At 35.8% G+C, this 18,786-nt stretch overlaps 1 protein-coding gene across 1 annotated transcript; it reads right to left on the reverse strand.

Moving 5' to 3' along the window:
• Positions 1–3,855: 3,855 nt before the first annotated feature.
• Positions 3,856–7,119, reverse strand: LOC141812068 (uncharacterized). Its single transcript, XM_074700122.1, has 2 exons — positions 5,780–7,119; positions 3,856–4,879 (listed from the first exon to the last, which is right to left on the reverse strand). Exons 1-2 carry the CDS (start codon positions 7,003–7,005, stop codon positions 4,837–4,839), a joined length of 1,269 nt encoding a protein of 422 aa, XP_074556223.1. The 5' UTR covers positions 7,006–7,119; the 3' UTR covers positions 3,856–4,836.
• Positions 7,120–18,786: the final 11,667 nt, after the last annotated feature.

Here is an 18,786-nt window from a genome sequence, read left to right on the forward strand (position 1 = left end):
CAAGGGCTACATCACGCCACCACTACTCAAGTGTACGGTCCCTAGATCGAGGGCTACATCATGCCACCACTCCTCAGGTGTACAGTCCCTGGACCGAGGGCTACATCACGCCACCACTCCTCAGGTGTACGGTCCAGTACTCTCTGGTAAAACTCTGGTATAAAAACTAAGCTCATAGTTAACACCTTTTTAATGTTTATCATTTTCTTTTATCTCATTTCACGTTATATTTTTTTTCATCAATTATCATAATGGTTACATTCTCAATATGTATCTTTTTCGACTTGGTCTAAACGACCAACTCAAATCAAATCAAATCTATTCATTTATTTAGGTATCACTATAAGATTACAAGTAAGGATAAGTATCAACCAGATGCAATATATATCAACAATATGAGAAATAAAAGGTCAAGCAGCATAAAGACATGTATCAACAGGCAGAGTAAGTCAGAGTATCTATTTAAATTTTTAAAACACTCTTTCTCATTTTAATTCCCCCAGATGAATCCATGAGCGAACAAGAAATAAATCAATTATTTACCCTTTAATAATTTAATTATTTTAACCTTGTTTCAATAGTTTAAAGATCGTTTTAAATCCCCTTTTTAAAAACAATTATAACATATCTAAATATATATATCCATTAAATTTTTATATATTCATGCACAGGAAAATTATACGAGTCCAAGGATAGAAGGTACTCATTTGATTGACGAATCGTCGAAATCAGAACCTCTCTGTAGAGTAGGATCCATAAATCAAGGTCCTGTAATTTACACAAAGTGTAATACCCTCTTAATACAATATTATATTAAATTTTTACGCTAAAGTAAATCCCGACCGAATCTCACATCTCAACCGATTTTAACCTAACCAAGTCCAATTAACTTGAGTTAACCTTAACCGGATCAAAAATTAACCCAATAAATTAGAACTCATGCCAACCAATCCCTGCTTAACTTCCCAAACCCTAATAGAACCATAACAGATCGATCAATTACTAACTTTATTTCAGATCAACTCATTATTTATTAATCCAACGACTAATCAAATTAACCTATGTAATTCTTTCATTACATCTTAATCACCTATTAATTAGTTAATCAAATTAACTAATAATTAAATTTGAAATAAACTAGTTACAAATAATTCAATTTAAATCAATTAATAACTTAGTCACGGGTACTTGCTTTTACAGATATGCCATACTTAACTAATCCTTAGTATGCAGGTGGTCCAGGAAGACAATTACATCTTTAGTGAGTGTAGACAGAGTTCTCCTTTAGAGAGCAAGGGGAAACTCAAAAATTCCACTCGATCATGCTATGAAACATTAGACCTATAGAAATGTTTCTTGATGATATTAGCTTCACATGATACTTTGTACTTTGCTAGCTATTGTGATCTTGATTAAGACATTATGACCTGATACCACTAAAGCTACATCCACTTCTTGGCTTAGCTTTTGATTATGTCCATTCAACAGTTAAAAGATAGATTGGCTTGTTGATATCAAGATAGAATTAGAGATGCTAATAAACCTCAATTAGGGACCTTAATTAATGGAGAAAAAACCTTCTTGATCTTATTTCAATTGATCATATGCAGTACTCATTTTCTCAGTTATTACTTGCTTTTAAATGCTTATTGCTACTATCATGCACTACATGCTTAGCTTACTTAGATTCATGATCATGCTCTTGATATAACATTGCGTTTACTGCTTAGCATGCTAACTAAAACTAAACATATTAAATGCTACTGATTACGGGCCAGCCACTAACCTTAAACCAATTAGGACTCAAATCCAAAAAAGAAAATCCCGATCAGCCCCAATTCTCAAATAAAAACCTAGCTCTAAAAATTCCAACCCAATCTCCATTTCATCGAAACAGAGCCGAACAAATCCAGGAATCCCAACAATAATTCCAAACCCATCACAATAAAAAAAAACTAATCAGATTGTTTGCTTACCGACGGAGGAGGCGGCGGCCAAACCGTGAAGGAGGAAATTGTTCGGGCAGTTTGAGGAAGAAGGAGAGCGGCAACGAAGGATGCTGCGGTGGCTTCGAGCGACGGCAGGGCAACGACGTCGGGCTACACGCGGCGGCGGCGATGCTGGTTCGCGGCGGTGAGAAACAGGGCAGAGGGAAAGGGTTTAGGGATTTTACTCGTGCCTTATCCCTCGGTCTCCTCCGGCTTTTATCGTCGCTGTCGGCGCGAGGAACGGCGAAAGGAGCGGGCGGCGGCGTCCTTGTTGGACGCGATCTTCGCGCGAGGAAGAAGTCGGGGTCGCGGGTCGCGCGCGGGAGAAAAGGGCGGAACGACACTGTTATTGCTTAACGGTTTCGGATTTCAGTTTTAATCCGATCCATTAATCATTAATCTTTTATCATCCGATCTATTAATCCTTTATCAAATGACTATTAATTGAGTTCTAATTAGCTAATGGATTGATATTAATTAGGGTTGATTTAATGGATTTAAAATCAAAATGAAACTCAATTTTTCTGTTAATCAATTTAATTTAAAGGTTGGGGGGTGCTTTTACCATCGCTATCTTTGTGGTTGTTATTGGTATGAAGTGCTGAAGTGTTTAAGGTGCATGTCTATAATCTGTTATTTGTACCAATTACCAATAATACACATAATAGAGTCATCAAGAAAGGAGGAAGAGGTAATGATTTGCAATCGTAGGTTAGGACCGAATATGTAAAATTTAATTTGAGGTCAATTATCATTTTTATAATTAAATGTAACTTTATAAAGATAAAAATGAGAATTAAAAATAAATATAAAAGGTCGATTTTATAACTTGAAACTATTACATTTCATCATGTGAGAAAAAAAATTACAAAATATATAGTTGATTTGTCATATAATTATATAAAAGGTAAAACTATGAATTAAAATATTTAAAGGACTAATTTATAATAGGCACACAGTAGAAAATTGATATCCTACTGCCTATTTGTATGCGTGCAATATGCCTTAGAAGATTTCAAGTGCTCAAAAATATTTCGGACATCCAGAATAAGAACAGTATTGTTTTATTATTTTTTTATTTAATTTTTTTTTACTGTTAAATCATTATAATTTTTTTTTTCAAATTTAAAAATTAAATTATAATATTAAATAAAAATTTTTAAAATAAAAAAAATTAATTATTCACAGGTGTGTGAGATAAAAAGTGTGAGATAACAATCCAACATACTCCATGAACAATTAAAATTTTTTCATTTTAAAATTTTTTTTTTACTTAATATTATAATTCAACCCCTAAATCCTAAAAGAGAAATCTTAAATGACCCATTTAATTTTTTTATTTAAGAACAGTATTGTTTTATTATTTTTTTATTTAATTTTTTTTACTGTTAAATCATTATAATTTTTTTTTTCAAATTTAAAAATTAAATTATAATATTAAATAAAAATTTTTAAAATAAAAAAAATTAATTATTCACAGGTGTGTGAGATAAAAAGTGTGAGATAACAATCCAACATACTCCATGAACAATTAAAATTTTTTCATTAAAATTTTTTTTTTTTACTTAATACTATAATTCAACCCCTAAATCCTAAAAGAGAAATCTTAAATGACCCATTTAATTGTAAGTAAAAAATTTTAAAAAATAAAAAATAATACTATTCCTATTTCAATTGTCCAGATCCTTCTATCCCGCACCACGTGTGCAAACAGAATATCAATTTCCTATATATATATATTATAATTTAAAACTAACAAAGAAGCCAATCCCAGAGAGAACTCAAACAAAATACAAGGACAAGGGAACCAACATTTGAATGAATTAATCCTCAAAATGAAATGAATTCATAAGAAAAAGTATTCGAGATCTGTTTCTTTACAAAACGCAGGCAAAAACCATTGTAAACCATAATAGAAAACAATAGTCTCACAGCGACTGAAATACAAGGAATTGATTTGGCTATCTCCTGGCAACATATCATGGCTTCCTCTGTCTTCTCTTCTCTTTATTTTACTAGTCTTGTGTCTGTCTCTAGTGCATTTTTCCAGCTGGAACTCAACTAAATGCCCATGCTTGTTTCTAATGCAAATTTTTTTTTATCTTGACCCATAAGGTATTTCCCTACTACATTAAATACTGCATTAAATGTGAAATTATACGGATTCAGGGCTCCTAAAATCATGGCTCACCACTACACCACACAGTAACTAATTGATTTTGGCTTTTTCTTAGGGACAGAATATGGTCCACATTAGCTCATGCTTGTCTCTCATGATTACAATCAAGGTTTAAACAGAACATTTATCTTTTACCATAAAAGTAGATCTAGCCTCTATCAGATACGCTCGTGGCATGAACAATTAAGCTAAAGCCATAATGACTATGGAACTGAGACCATTATTCAGCATATATGCTTCCTATCAGAATCCTCTACAGAAATTGAATGCAGCATAAGCAAATATCTCTCAGTTTTCCCAAGATGAAGAAGTTGAAGATGCACCATAAGCCTCATGCATGTTTCATTCAATGAAATGAGGATACAAGTAGATGAAAAAATCCCAGTTTTGGGACTCCATTTAACAGTTACTCTTCCTTCTAGTCAGCTTACAATAGAATAGCTCTAATGGTCAATTTGCTCTAAATCTATATGTGCAGATAAGTCCAGACTAATAAAAAAATTTGGAGTATAAATCATAGACATCAAATTAGTAGCATAGACTACTGCACATATGCAAATGAGATTGGATTCATACTCGTATGCGTACACCAGTCCAAAGAAACAATGAATCATGTAAATTTAAAGGCGTTGAAGAGAAAACATCACCTCAGTATCCATATTGATGAAATCAGAAATTTTCTTTCAGTTTCTTTACTGTCCTGCAACCATAGCTGAAGCAGCACAAAAAGGTCAAGCACAATAACAAAAAGAACCAAGCTACAAAAGTTAGATATTGACTGGATGAATTTAATGAGGCATTATAAGGTCCAAACCTATCTATTTCCTTGCTGCAAATATAATACAGATACAGTCATTCATTTGTAACTAATCTTCCTGATTCAAGAAACGAGTTACCTTGTCATGAGTTTTTCATTATATGCAACAGAAAACAAGTTTAGGCAAATGCTTCACTTCGAATCCAGCTACAAACCAGAAATTCCAGTGTTGAATCTTCTGTCTAGCCATCGACAAAGTAAGCTTTTGAATTTTCCCTTCTATCACACTTTTGTCAGTTGCTAATTCAACCATTGTAACCGCAAGCTTGAAAGCATTGGTTTGACAAGTTCCTTACTACATATGAGTTGGAACAACCTAAAAGCCTTATCAGATAATATGCATCAACTTGGAGACAAACAATATGACTGGTAGCTCCAGAGCATGTTGAGGAGCTACATGGATTTCTAGTATCTCATATACATCATTCCTTGAAGCATATTGGTTCTTATTAGCTTTCTGGATTCACATGGTGAATATAAATACCATTCTGTCATGCTAAAACCCAATGTTGGGGGTTGAGAAATTTTAAAATCCTAATCTAGATGGAAAATGGCGAATTAAAAAGAAAAGGTTAAAAAGCAATAACTATCAGTCATCTCCCATTCCTTGACCTTTTATGCACAAACCTACCTGATCAGATCTAATCTAAACTAATCTATGGGCTTTGCACTTGTCCCATTCTTCCCACTACACTATTTGCTGTGGAAGAAGCCAAGATTATCCAGGTGAAAACAAATCCCACCACCAAAGTCCACAGCTACTGCAAGTGCGACGTGACGTAGTGTGTTGTTTACCAGATGGTGGACCCCCACAGCACCTCCGCAAGCACGGTGGCGGCCTCCGCCTCGGAGGCGGCGGCCTCCTTCACCCTCCACACCAGCTGCCGCTTTATCTCCCGCCTCTCTCGTTGCCGCAGCCCCTCGCCGACCTCCACCTGCACCGCCCACCTCGCCACGCAGCTCGCGAAAGGCCGCGCCTCCAGGAACTGCCGCTCCTCTTCCACGGCACGTCCGTGCCACAGCCACCCCGCCGGCACCCCTCCCTCGCTTCCGTCCATCTCGATAAGGGTGCCTCCAAGGTCCGACCTTTGGAGCGCCGCCAGCCACTTTATCAGCCCTTCCGCGAGCATCGCGTCGATGGCCTCCTTCCGGCCGAAATAACCGATCTCCAGCACGCAGTCGAGCGCCAGCATTCGCACCTCCACGCTGACCCCGCTGCCCTCCCCGCTGCCGAGTAGGGCGACCAGCCGCGGAATTGCCCCTTGTGCGTGTAGCTCGTCCACCAGCGGGCTCCGTATGGCAGCGATGAGCCCGTTCAGAGCGCGCAGCGCGGCGACGGAGGTAGAGGACATGGAGACGAGCGCATCCACCGTGGGGCCCATCAGAACAGGACCCACAAAGACGGCCTTGTTGAAGCGGACCAGAGCGAGCGCCGCCGCCGCCGCGCGCTCGCGGACCAGCTTCGGCGCCAGCGCGTCCGCAAGAGCGGACTCCACGGCAGCGAAGGCGCCGTAGCGGAGGAGCACCTCCTGCAGGCCGCGGTCGAATCCCCGGGAGACGCGCGACTCCAGGGCGCAAAGCAGCGGCGCCTGTTCCCCCTCGTCGCGCTTGTCGGCGGACAGCAGAGCCGAGACGAGCCGATCCGCGTTGACCCGGTCGATCCACGACTGGATCTCGGTGCCGATGGATCCGGCCACCCTCGACATTTCGTCGCTCTTGCCGGATCTCCGCCGGAGAATCGATCCCCAAATCCCACCCCTACCTTCCTCGCACGAGCTAGACTCGAGGGAAGCAGCGAGCGATTTGAAGCGGGAAAGGAGGTCGGAGAGCGTGGAGAGACAGGGATCACCAGAGAGGAGATCGTCAGAGCCGGTCTGAAGCTCCAGAAGGGCTTTCATGGAAGGCGAATCACAATCACTGCCGCCCCTGCCCTTGTGGGGGTTGGCCTCGATGTCCTTGGAAGCCTTCTTGAGGGCCTCGAGCACCCCGAGCACCTCACTCATCCGCCCCCTCTCCTCCATTCCAGGAAGAGAGGAGCAGTCACCGCTACCTCCTCTCGATCTCCGGACTCAGGATCGAGAAAACGGAGGAATCTACAGCTCTATCGATGATCTCAGGAAGACGGAGAGAGAGAATCAAAATGCTGCGACATCATTTATAATCTCTCATTCAATTACCGATTAAACTAATTAAAAAAATAAAAATTAAATAATTTCTCTACCGGTGGAATCTGTCCAACAACGATATCACAATCTTTCGATAAATCAAAAAATTAAAAAATTAAATAATTTTATGTACGCGTGGCACGGAAAATCACGCCATCTAGAAAATAGTTGATAAGGACGTTATGTTCGAAGGGGAATAAACGTTGATGCCAAAGTTATTCTTTGTGAGATCTCTCTCGATACTGAAAAGTATGTAAAGCTGAAATGCTACCTCTTATATGATAAATATATTGATGTTTACAGATATAAGCGTTGAAAAAGTGAATAAAAAATTAGTTGAAATTGAGAAATTAATTTCACGTTAAAAGAAAATCATGGATGAAATTGGCTCTAATACTTACAAAATTTTAGTCTCATATTAAATATGAATTTTAGAACAACATAAAATATGTTATATTGAATCACACCTATAGATGTTATGAATCAATATGGACGAGGGCTCTCGTGTGTGTCTATGTATATAAGAGTTAAAATCTAGAACACGAATCCAATTGATTTGTATGCTAACACAATTTACATGCCTCGAATATCAAACCGATTGAGATAAAAATTACTCAAATAATCCACATTAATGACCCAACCTAGAACTATTGACCATTAATAGTCAACTAGTGGGGTTTCAAGCCGTAGAAGTGAATCCAAACCTTAAGTGCCATTAGAGAGGAGACGGATCTAGTTTTTAAAAATTATATGTAACATAGACCTTAGTAGGACGTTCTCCAATAACTTGACCTACCCAACTTAACAATCCAATTTTCAACTCAGTCTTCCCAACTCAGAATTCAATAGGTCGAGTCTATCGGAGATATTTGTCGGAGAGAATAAAAATTACAAAATTTTAAATTTCTAAAGATAAAAAATTTAGTCTTATATGACCGTTGAGATAACCTTGACTTGCTGAACTCAAGTTGAGAAGGCTGGATGACTGCAATGTCTAAGAAAGCGAGGCTACCTGATATGGGCAAGTTGAGTTGCTTAGTGTCCGAGTTAGTTGAATGCCTAAACTATGAGTGCTTGAGCTTGTTAAGTGCTGAGTGCCTAAGCCACCAAGTGCTTGAGCTAGCTGAGTGTCGAGTTGGACGAGTCGACGAGTGTCGAGTTGGCTGAGTCGCTTGATTATTAAGTTTGAGTGATTCGTTGCTACCTGAGCGCCGAGTCAGGAGGCCGAGATTGAGTGGAAAATTGAGATACTGAGATATGTGTTTAACACAATTTCCTTAAAACAGATTTATCTTCTCCGTCGATGCTTCAAGGTTAAAATGAACGTCTGTTTCTCAGGATATAATAGTAGACTACAACCACTACCAAGCACGGATTGGTCATGACGAACTGAGCTTGTACGTGAACATTATCATAGAAAGAGTTGTCGAGCGAAGTGCACGACAGAGAAAACAAATGAGGGGAACGAAGGTGGATGGATTTCTGCGCTTTTGCGGCAACTATTTCTGCTTGATCCAATCTTTGGCAACATTAAATAGTCAAATAAAGATCATTTACTGCTTTTACTCATCCGACTCGAAATGTTAGCCGCTAGCCATCAATGGTTAGTCATTTCTGTCCAGGAGGTTATAGATCCACTATTTAATGTCGATCATTTCAAGCTCAACCATTAATGTGTATGTTACACACTCAGTTAGTAAAAATGGATTTGGGTGATAAAATATAGGTTGATCCGCTTGGGCAAATTTATATGTCGTGGTGAGACGAAAATCCCTTTCACAATGTAATCTCCTTCCGTCCACCTCTTTTATTTTCACATTTTCAACAATCTACCACATGAATGAAAAAAGGTATGTGAGAACATTTAGTAATTGAGTCCTATATAAGACAGATAGATTTTATCCTTTGAACATTCCCTTGTGAAGACATGTTTACTTATTAGCTGACTAGTAGACGCAATGTCTTTGAACTGTTATGTCATTTATGTAAGTTTTTACATATCTCACCCATGACTCTCCTTAATATAGCTCAATTCTTATGGGTGTGTTTGTTCTTGGCTATGAACACACTTGATTTTGTGAAAGGTTCTAAGAATTATGTCTTTCAATTTTATTTAAAACGACCCTACTTCTCTCTCACATAGGTGATCTTTCAAGAGTAATCCATATTACTCTACTAGATTATTAAAAGTCATAGCTTAATCTCCATCCTTTACGGATATCACTAGTCATTGGGTAGTTCCCCACAGTGATCTACTTAGTCGATGCAATTAGGTTGTCTTATTGAACATAGGTTGGATTTCCTTTTCACTAATATATTTCATAGGCATCAAACTCATTCCTTGTGATGAGCTTGTGACTAACTCTCTGTTTAACCCTTTAGTTAATGAATCTATTAGGTTATCCTTTGACTTTACATAGTCAACAATGATAATTCCTATTGAGAGCAGTTGTCTAATGATATTGTGTTTACAATGTATATGTCTAGACTTACCATTATACAGATTGTGCCCGTCTAATTGTAGATTGACTATTACAATGTCTACAAATTGTCGGTACAGATTTGACCATTTAGGAATATCTTCTAAGAATTGGTATAGTCATTCAGTCTCTTCACCATATTTGTCAAGGGCTACAAATTCATATTTCATCATGGATCTGATTATTATGATTTCGTTTGGTTCTTAAAGGATTTCCACAAAATTTGGAGGGACTAACCAGTTTTATATTTACATCTTCAATTATATTTTAATATAATTCATTAAAGTAAGTATAATTTATTAATTTTATTTTAATAAAATAATTCATTAAAATAATAAATATAATTTGTTAATTTTATTTTTAAATTTTAAAATAAATTTATATATATTAATAAAATAATTTATTAAAATAATTATTTTAATAAAATAATTCATTAAATTAATAAATATAATTCCTTAATTTTATATTTTTAAATTTAAAATAAATTTATATTTCTTTTAATAAAATAATTTATTAAAATGATTATTTTAATAAAATAATTTATTAAATTAATAAAGATAATATGATAATTTTATTTTAATAAACTTTGTTAATTTTATTTTTTTTAAATTTAAAAAATATATTTTTTAATAAAATAATTTATTAAAATAATTATTTTAATAAAATAATCTTTCATTAATTTTATTTTTTTAATTTTTAAAATAAATTATTTTTTAATTTATAAATATTTGAATTAAAATTTATTGAATTATATAATTTGATTTTAATTAGGATAGTACCTTTTAATTGACTTAGTTTTAAAATTCACATCATTATATCCTTCAATCAGAGTAGGATATCTAGTATAATGCAGGATTTCCATAATCATGAATATATTTCAAGTGCCTCAATTAGAGTAGGATATCTAGTATAAGTACTCAAGTACCTCAGTACTCTCATTATTCCTTTCCAGTACTCAACATTGGGATTATTCATATATCTACTTAGTTTACTTACTATATAGGCTAAGTCTAGTCGTGTATAGCTCATCAGGTAAATCAAATTTTCAATCACTCTAGAGTACTCTATCTGAAAAATACACTCTCCTTAATTATTTGATAGATGTTGACTTGTATCTATCAAAGTTCGTGCCAATGCAGTATCACCATTGATGAATTTCTCAAGAATCTTATCCATATAATGAGACTGACTTAGAACAAGTCCTTCTGACGTCCTAAGAATTTTGATTCCTCAAAATACATCAGTTAGACTTATATCTTTCATGTCAAATCTTAAGTTTAATATATTTTTAGTGGAATTAATTATCTTATCATTGTTCCAATGATAAGTATGTCAGTACATAAAGACATAAGATGTCATAATCATTCTATGTGTTTTTAATATAGATATATTTGTTATATTCATTGATCTTAAATCCATTTTTCTTCATGACATTATCAAAATTTTCATGCAATTGCTTTAAAGCTTGTTTCAAGCTGTATAACTACTTTATCAATCTACAAACCTTATTTTTCTAACCTGGTGTAGAAAACCCTTTAGATTGATCCATATAGATTTTCTCTTCTAAATCTCCATTTAGAAAGTTGGTCTTTACATCTATTTGATGTATTTCTAGATTCTATAGAGCGGCAATAGCGAACAATACACTAATGGATGTTATTCTTGATATTGAAGAATATATATCAAAGTAATCAAAACTTTCACATTGTTAGTAATCTTTAATTACCAATCTAACCTTGTACTTATTAAACTGCCATCTGATTTTATTTTCTTCTTGAAAATTCACTTGCAACCTAATGATTTACTTCCTTGAGGAGTATCCACAAGTTTTCAAGTATGATTTTGCAAGATTAAACTAATCTCAAATGCAACTACCTCAATCCAGCGAGGTCCTGAGAAGAGCTTATAGCAACATGAAAGTGATAAAATTCATTCTGAAATATTTTTTCATCTGAGCTCTTTTACTTCGTTGAGCTTAACCTCAACTTCTTCATCTGCTTCTTCTTCTTCTTATCGTTCAAATGTCTATTTTAAGGAATTTGTGTCCTCTCGGGTCTTATAAGGAAACACACGTTCAAAGAATGAGACATTTCTCGATTCAAGAATTGAGTTCTTGTGTATCTTCGATATTTAAGACTCCTACATAAGGAACCGGTTGACATTGTTGTTATGTGCATATGCAATTAACAATCTTTGGTCCTATCTTAATTTTTTTTGGATTAGGCATCAAAAAATTTGCAAGACACCCCCACACTCGTAAGTATTTGTAAGATGACTTTCTTCTATTCCACAACTCATAAGGACTCTTATCTATTTTCTTTTGTGACACCTTATTTAAAATATAATTAGTTGTTAATACAACTTCTCCCTATATGTACTCTAGCAATCCAAAGCTTAATAGAAGAGCATTCATCATCTCCTTCGGAGTATGATTCTTTTACTCAGCAATATCATTTTCCTGAGGAGTACAAAGAGTTGTTATTTCATGTATGATCACATGTTCAATACACAACTTAGCGATTCACCACCTCAGTTACTTCACATTACCTTAATCTTCTTATTAAGATGACTTTCAACCTCATTGTTATAGTGAATAAATTTCTTTATATCTATAGCTTTATCCTTACTTTTGAGAAGATATACAAAATAATATTTTATATTATCATCAACAAAAAAATATGAAGTACTTATTGCCACTATGTGTTGGTACTCCTTTTAGGTCGTACACGTCTGTGTAGATTAAACCGAGTGGTTTACTATTTTTTTTCAACTTGTTGAAAAGAAGGCCTTGTTAGTTTCGCTTCAACACAAGTTTCACACTTGTGTTTCAGGTCAATGTGGAATATAGATATGCTTTACATGTTAATTAATCTATGTAATGCATTGTAGTTAACATATCATAGTCTAGCATATCATAAATTGGAAGACTCAAGTATATAAATGGAAGAGTTTTTATTTTTATTAATCTTTAGCCTAATGACTATTACACTAAGCTTAGAAAGCCCATCATTACATAACCCTTACCTACAAACATTTCAATTTTGGACAGAATAACTCTAAAATAACTCTATTCGACTCAAAAATAATACGAAAGTCATGTTTGCTCATAAGTGATCTGGATATCATATTATTTTGAATATCCAATATATACAACACATTGTTCAAAGTTAGCTCCTTGTCCAAGGTTATCTTCAATGTCACTTTCTCTTGACCTTTGATGTCCAAGATTGCAGAGTTCTCCACAAACATCTTATCTTCATTTTCGACTTCTTCAAAGTTGTGGAGAAGCACTTTATTGCAACACACATGTTTGGTGACACCGATATCAATCCATCATTACCATAGGTTTGAGCCTATTAGGTTCACTTCAAAGACCACAACATAGATATTCATGTCTAGTCCCTCGTTCAAGTTGACCTCCTACTTCTTCTTCGACTTCTTGCATTTCAAAGATTTGTGACTGACTCGGTCATAGTTGAAACACTTTCTAAAGAACTTCTTCTTGCTTACACCTCCTCTAGGTCCCATTTTGGAAGATTTGGGATTCTTTCATTTTGAGTTTTGATCGTGCTTGATCACGTTGGCTTTAACAGTCACTGGAATGAACATCCTTCTTTTGGAGCTTTGGTCGTCTTCCTTGATTTGGAGTTTGATAATGAGTTCTTCGATGTTCATCACCTTTTGCTTATGTTTCAGGTAGTTCTTGAAGTCCATTCCAGCCAGGAGGTAGCTTTTCAATGATAGCTACCACTTAGAAGGTTTCACTCAACACCATGCTTTCTGAGTGAATTTCATGTAAGATCACCTGAAAGTCCTAGACTTGGCTGATCATTATCTTGGAGTCGACTTGTAATCTAGGAATCGCCCCCACAATAATCTTTTTGATCCTCACATTCTTCGTCTTGTATTTTCGGTCCACAAACTTCCATGGTTCCTTAGCCGTTCTCTTCATGCTATACACAATATATAGTGAGTCAGTAAGACAGTTAAGGATATAGTTTCGGCACAAGAACTCAGAATGATTTAATGCTTCCACTATACTGATGGTTAGTGGCATCCTTAGCTGACTTGAGAGGTTCCTTTGTCAAGAATTGGGCCAGATTCAACATGCTTAGGTAGAATAGAATCTTTTGCTACTACTGCTTGAAGTTCAACTGCATGAACTTTTCTAGTTTCTCTCCACGATTGACTGGAACAGTCATAGTCGAGCTAGAGGGGGCTTTTAAGAGTTGGCATCCTGTTTCTCAATACTTTCAATGGTCATCTCAATAAAACGATTATGTTTTAAAATTGTTGGAGATATTTATCAGAGATAATAAAAATTATAGAATTTTAAATTGCTAAATACAAAAGATTTAGTCTTATCTAATCTATCGAGATAGCCTTGACTTGTTGAACTCAAGGTGGGAAGGTTGGATGACTGTGTTGCATGGGAAGGTGGGGCTGCCTATATGGCCGAGTTGGGATGAGCTGCTTGGTGTCTGAGCTGGCCAAGTCCCTAAGATGTCAAGTGCTTGAGCTTGCCGAGTGTCGAGTGCCCAAGTTGTTGGGTGTTTGAGTTGGCCCAGTGCCAAGCTAGCTGAGTTGTCAAGTGTTGAGATGACCGAGTCTCCCAACTGCCGAGTTTGAGTGGGTTGTCGCTACCTGAGCGCTGAGTTGGGAGGCCTAGACAAAGTGGGAAATTAAGATGTCGAGGCCTGTGTTTGATATAATTTTCTTAAAGCAAATTCATCCCCTTTGACTATGCTTTGAGGTTAAGATATACATATATTTCCTAGGATACAATAGCAAACCACGACCATTACCAAGTATGGGTTGGTTATGGCGAGCTAAGCTTGTATCGGAACATTATCACAAGAAGAGTTGTCGAAGTGCACAAGAGAGAGAAAAAAACAAGGGGAACGAAAATGGATGGATTTCTGTGTTTCCGTGTTTGCTATTTCTGCTCGAGGTCATGACCTCCTTATATAGGAGCTTCGATCCTTTGCAACATCTTTTATCCGCCCGGCTTGAAACGTCAGCCGTCAATCATCAATGGTCGGTCATTTTTGTCAGTGCAGTTACATGCCCGCTATTTAATATCGATTATTTCAGGCTCGACCATTAATGCGTCTGTTTCACACTTGAACAAGTGGCAAAAATGAATTTGGGCAAAATATAAGTTGATCTGTTTGGACAAATTTTTACCCCAACATTTGACACGCATAAGTTATATTCGCACATGAGTCACCTAGATTCAATGCAATTTGGGTCCTGGATTTGAACCCTCTGCGGGCTCACACGTGAAGAACCTCTCCCCATACATATTCACAACTCTCATTATTGTGATTCATTATAAACCAATCACAAAATCATAAAACTCCCAATGTGGGATTAAAATCTCTTTCGTAATGGAATCTCCTTTTATCCACCTCTTTTCCATTCACATTTCCAATGATCTATCTCAACGGATCAAAGAAGTCTAAATTTTAGTAATTTTTAAATTCATAATTTTTTATTTGTCTCCAACATTAATCTTAAAGCAAACATTGTCCAATAATAAGTTGAGTGGAATCTGTCCACCATCTTGAAGAAATTAGGGAGTTTAATCTATCCAACCATTATTATCATAGATTATGATAATTAATTCCTAAAATAATGATGCAAAAATCTACACAAATAATGATCATGATCTTAAGAAATTAGGAATGGATCATATAATTGTGGACCATGTCTACTTATGACTAATAATCACATGAACAATAATGATTGTCTCGAAAAGACTCATAGATGGGCCACAAACATGGCATACTATAGCGAGAGTGTAGGAATCTTATGCGAAAAATCAAAATAAATGCAGCGGAAAAAATCGATCCCTCCAGAGATCCATGCGAATACAGTATACATGTTTGTTATCTAGTTGTCACCTTTGTTGTGTGAACGTAACAATCCCGGTAGCAACTTTGATTCAGCAGATCTCAGCACGATCAAAATGGTCACGCCTCTTCGATATCCACACGAACACGTCTTTCGTTTGTTGCACGAATTCAGCCTTCGGAGAAGAACCACCTTTGTTGTGCTAGCAACTTGGATGATTTTTCCAAAAGGAGAAGGAGACTAGAAAATGATCATCCACCTAATGCATAAAAAATGACCTTTTGTACTCATCCAATGAATGAATACAAAGGGTCATCCAATGAATACAAAAGATTTTTACCTTTTGCTCTCCTTTTCATCAATGCTCCATTAATCTTTATTAATGGACATTAATCCTCTTTAGTGGTTGAGTCTAATCCAATGAGTCTAATTCAGGATTAGACTCAATCCAATAATCCAATAGTTGAATTCATTTGAGTTTAACTCAATGAGATTAGACTTAACCATAAGGTTCATCATATTTTAGTCAAACTAAAATAAACTCATTTGCAAATCAACATGTTCTTTGTGTGTGATCCAATAGGTTCTCATAACATTGGCAATGTATCTAAAATAATATTTTAGATACATAAGTAATGAGTGACATCTAGCAATGCATCATTGCTACCCAAGTGATGAGAATGTCGAGATCTGACCTAACTTTTCTGTGTCTATTATCTTGTATAACTTGGTCCTTCTATCCTTGATATCTAGATTGATTCATGAGGCATAGACCGTGTCATCCCCTTATCAATCTTTGTGTTTCTTGATCTCTAAGTAGTCTCACTTAACTAAATGAGCTCAATATCTCATTATTGACTTATTTGAGCATGACCATGCATTTTAGTAGTCCTACTTAATCAAGGGGCCCACAGATATCACTTTCGTCATATGGAAAGGGATAGATCTCATCTGCATCACTTATATCCCTCCCCATAACTTATTACATACCCAATGATCGACTTTATAGTCTACCTTGTTACAGGTGACGTTTGCCGATACTAAAGTATACAATTCCTTATGTAGGGAACCATAGTGACTTTAGGTTTAATGACTATTTATACTAATAATCACTATGAGAATGTTTATGACACTTATATAATGATCCATGAAACATTCTTATAGCAGGTCAATTCAGTACATATTCTCTAATATATACCCATGTATCAATTTGATATCTTATATCTATGACTTGTGAGATTAAGTCATCAGTTGACCTACATGCTAGTCTCAACATATTAATATTGCCTTTATATATTATAGCTTGACACTAGGAATAGTTAAGAGTTATATATATAATTGATCTATCAATTCAACCAATTGATATGTTGTAGACTAGAACCTACTACCCTAGAACATTATTATACTTATTCATCTAGCACAAATTTGAAGTAAATATAATAACAATAAATTTTACCTTTTATTAATGAAATATGATACAAAAGTTTCTTTATCAATTATCTCATAATTGGTTCTAAGGGCTAACACTAATAATCTCCCACTAGCACTAGTGTCAATCACTGAAATATCTAATACCTAATGACCTAGTGTGACCATCATGCTTCCTCTGTGCCAAAGCCTTGGTCAAAGGATCCTTAATGTTAGCATTAGTCGATACTCTGCATATCCTCACATCTCCTCTATCGATAATCTCTCGAATGAGATGGAACCGCCATAGTATGTATTTGGATCGCTGATGAGAGTAAGGTTCCTTAGCCTGTGCAATTGCCCCATTGTTATCACAAGAGAGGTCTATTGGGTTTGCTATGCTAGGAACTACACTAAGCTCTGTAATAAATTTTCTGATCCAAACAACCTCTTTTGCTGCACCAGAAGCAGCAATATACTCAGTCTTTGTAGTAGAATCAACAACTGTGTCTTGCTTTGAACTCTTCCAACTCATAACTACCACCATTTAAGCAAAATACATATCCTGACTGCGATTTGAAATCATCCTTGTCAGTTTGAAAGCTTGCATCACTGTAACCCTTTATAACAAGCTCCTCATCACCTTCCAGTATCAAGAAATAATCTTTCGTTCTTCTCAAGTACTTAAGAATATTCTTGACTACTATCTAGTGACCTTCACTTGGATCTGACTGGTATCTGCTCGTCATGCTTAACACATATGAGACATTAGGGCGAGTACAAAGCATGACATGATAGACTATCAGATGCATAAGGAATCCCATTTTAGGGCATTGAGCCTTCGAAAGGCTCACACCATGACATCGAAAATGATTGGCAAAAGTACCTTGTCAATATATGTACTCTGACTTAGGCCAAGCAATCTGTTAAATCTATCTCTATAGATCTTGATACCCAAAATGTAGGTTGCTTCACCTAAGTCTTTCATTGAGAAATAATTCTCAAGCCATGTCTTTACAGACTGTAGTATAGGGATATCATTTCCAATGAGAAGTATATCATCTACATACAGGATGAGAAATATGACTATGCTCCCACTAACCCTTTTGTAGACACAAGGTTCATCTTCATTCTTGATGAAACCAAAAGCTTTGATTGCATCATCAAATTGAAGATTCCAGCTTCTAGAAGCTTATTTTAATCTATAAATGAACCTTTGCAACTTACATACCTTTCCAACATCCTTTGGATCTACAAAATCCTCAGGTTGTATCATGTACACATCCTCGAGTAGATTTCCATTCAAAAATGTAGTTTTGACATCCATTGGCCAGATCTTATAATCATGGTAAGCTGCAATAACAAGCATAATCCAAATAGATTTAAGCATCATAACAAGTGAAAAGGTTTCATCATAGTCTATATCACAAACTTGCTTGAATCCTTTAGCTACCAATCACCCTTTAGAGGTATGCATATGACTATCCATATAAGTCTTTCTCTTAAAGACCCACTTACACCCAATGGGTTTGATCCCTTCAGGTGGATCAACAAAAGTCCATACTTGGTTAGTGTACATGAATTTCATTTCAAACCTTATGGCCTCTAGCCATTTCTCAGAATCTGGGCTCATTATAACTTCTTGATAGGATGTAGGCTCGTTGAGACCAACAAGCATTACATCATCATGGTCAAACAAGAGAAAAAAATATCTCTCAGGTTGACGACGTACCGTATCATATCTGTGTAAAGCTTGTTCTAATCAAATAGGTTGTTGCTCTATAACTTCTTGCGGTGTAACAGATTTATGATTCACAATACTTTATGGTGCTTATTCAATTTCTATCAAGGTCTTAGTGTTAATTTGTGTATCTTGATTTTTTTCAAGATTGAC

This window comes from Curcuma longa, chromosome 18 (assembly GCF_044706935.1).
Source record: "Curcuma longa cultivar G26 ecotype Majalengka, Jawa Barat chromosome 18, ITB_CL_G26_1.1, whole genome shotgun sequence".
NCBI classification, from domain to species: domain Eukaryota; kingdom Viridiplantae; phylum Streptophyta; class Magnoliopsida; order Zingiberales; family Zingiberaceae; genus Curcuma; species Curcuma longa.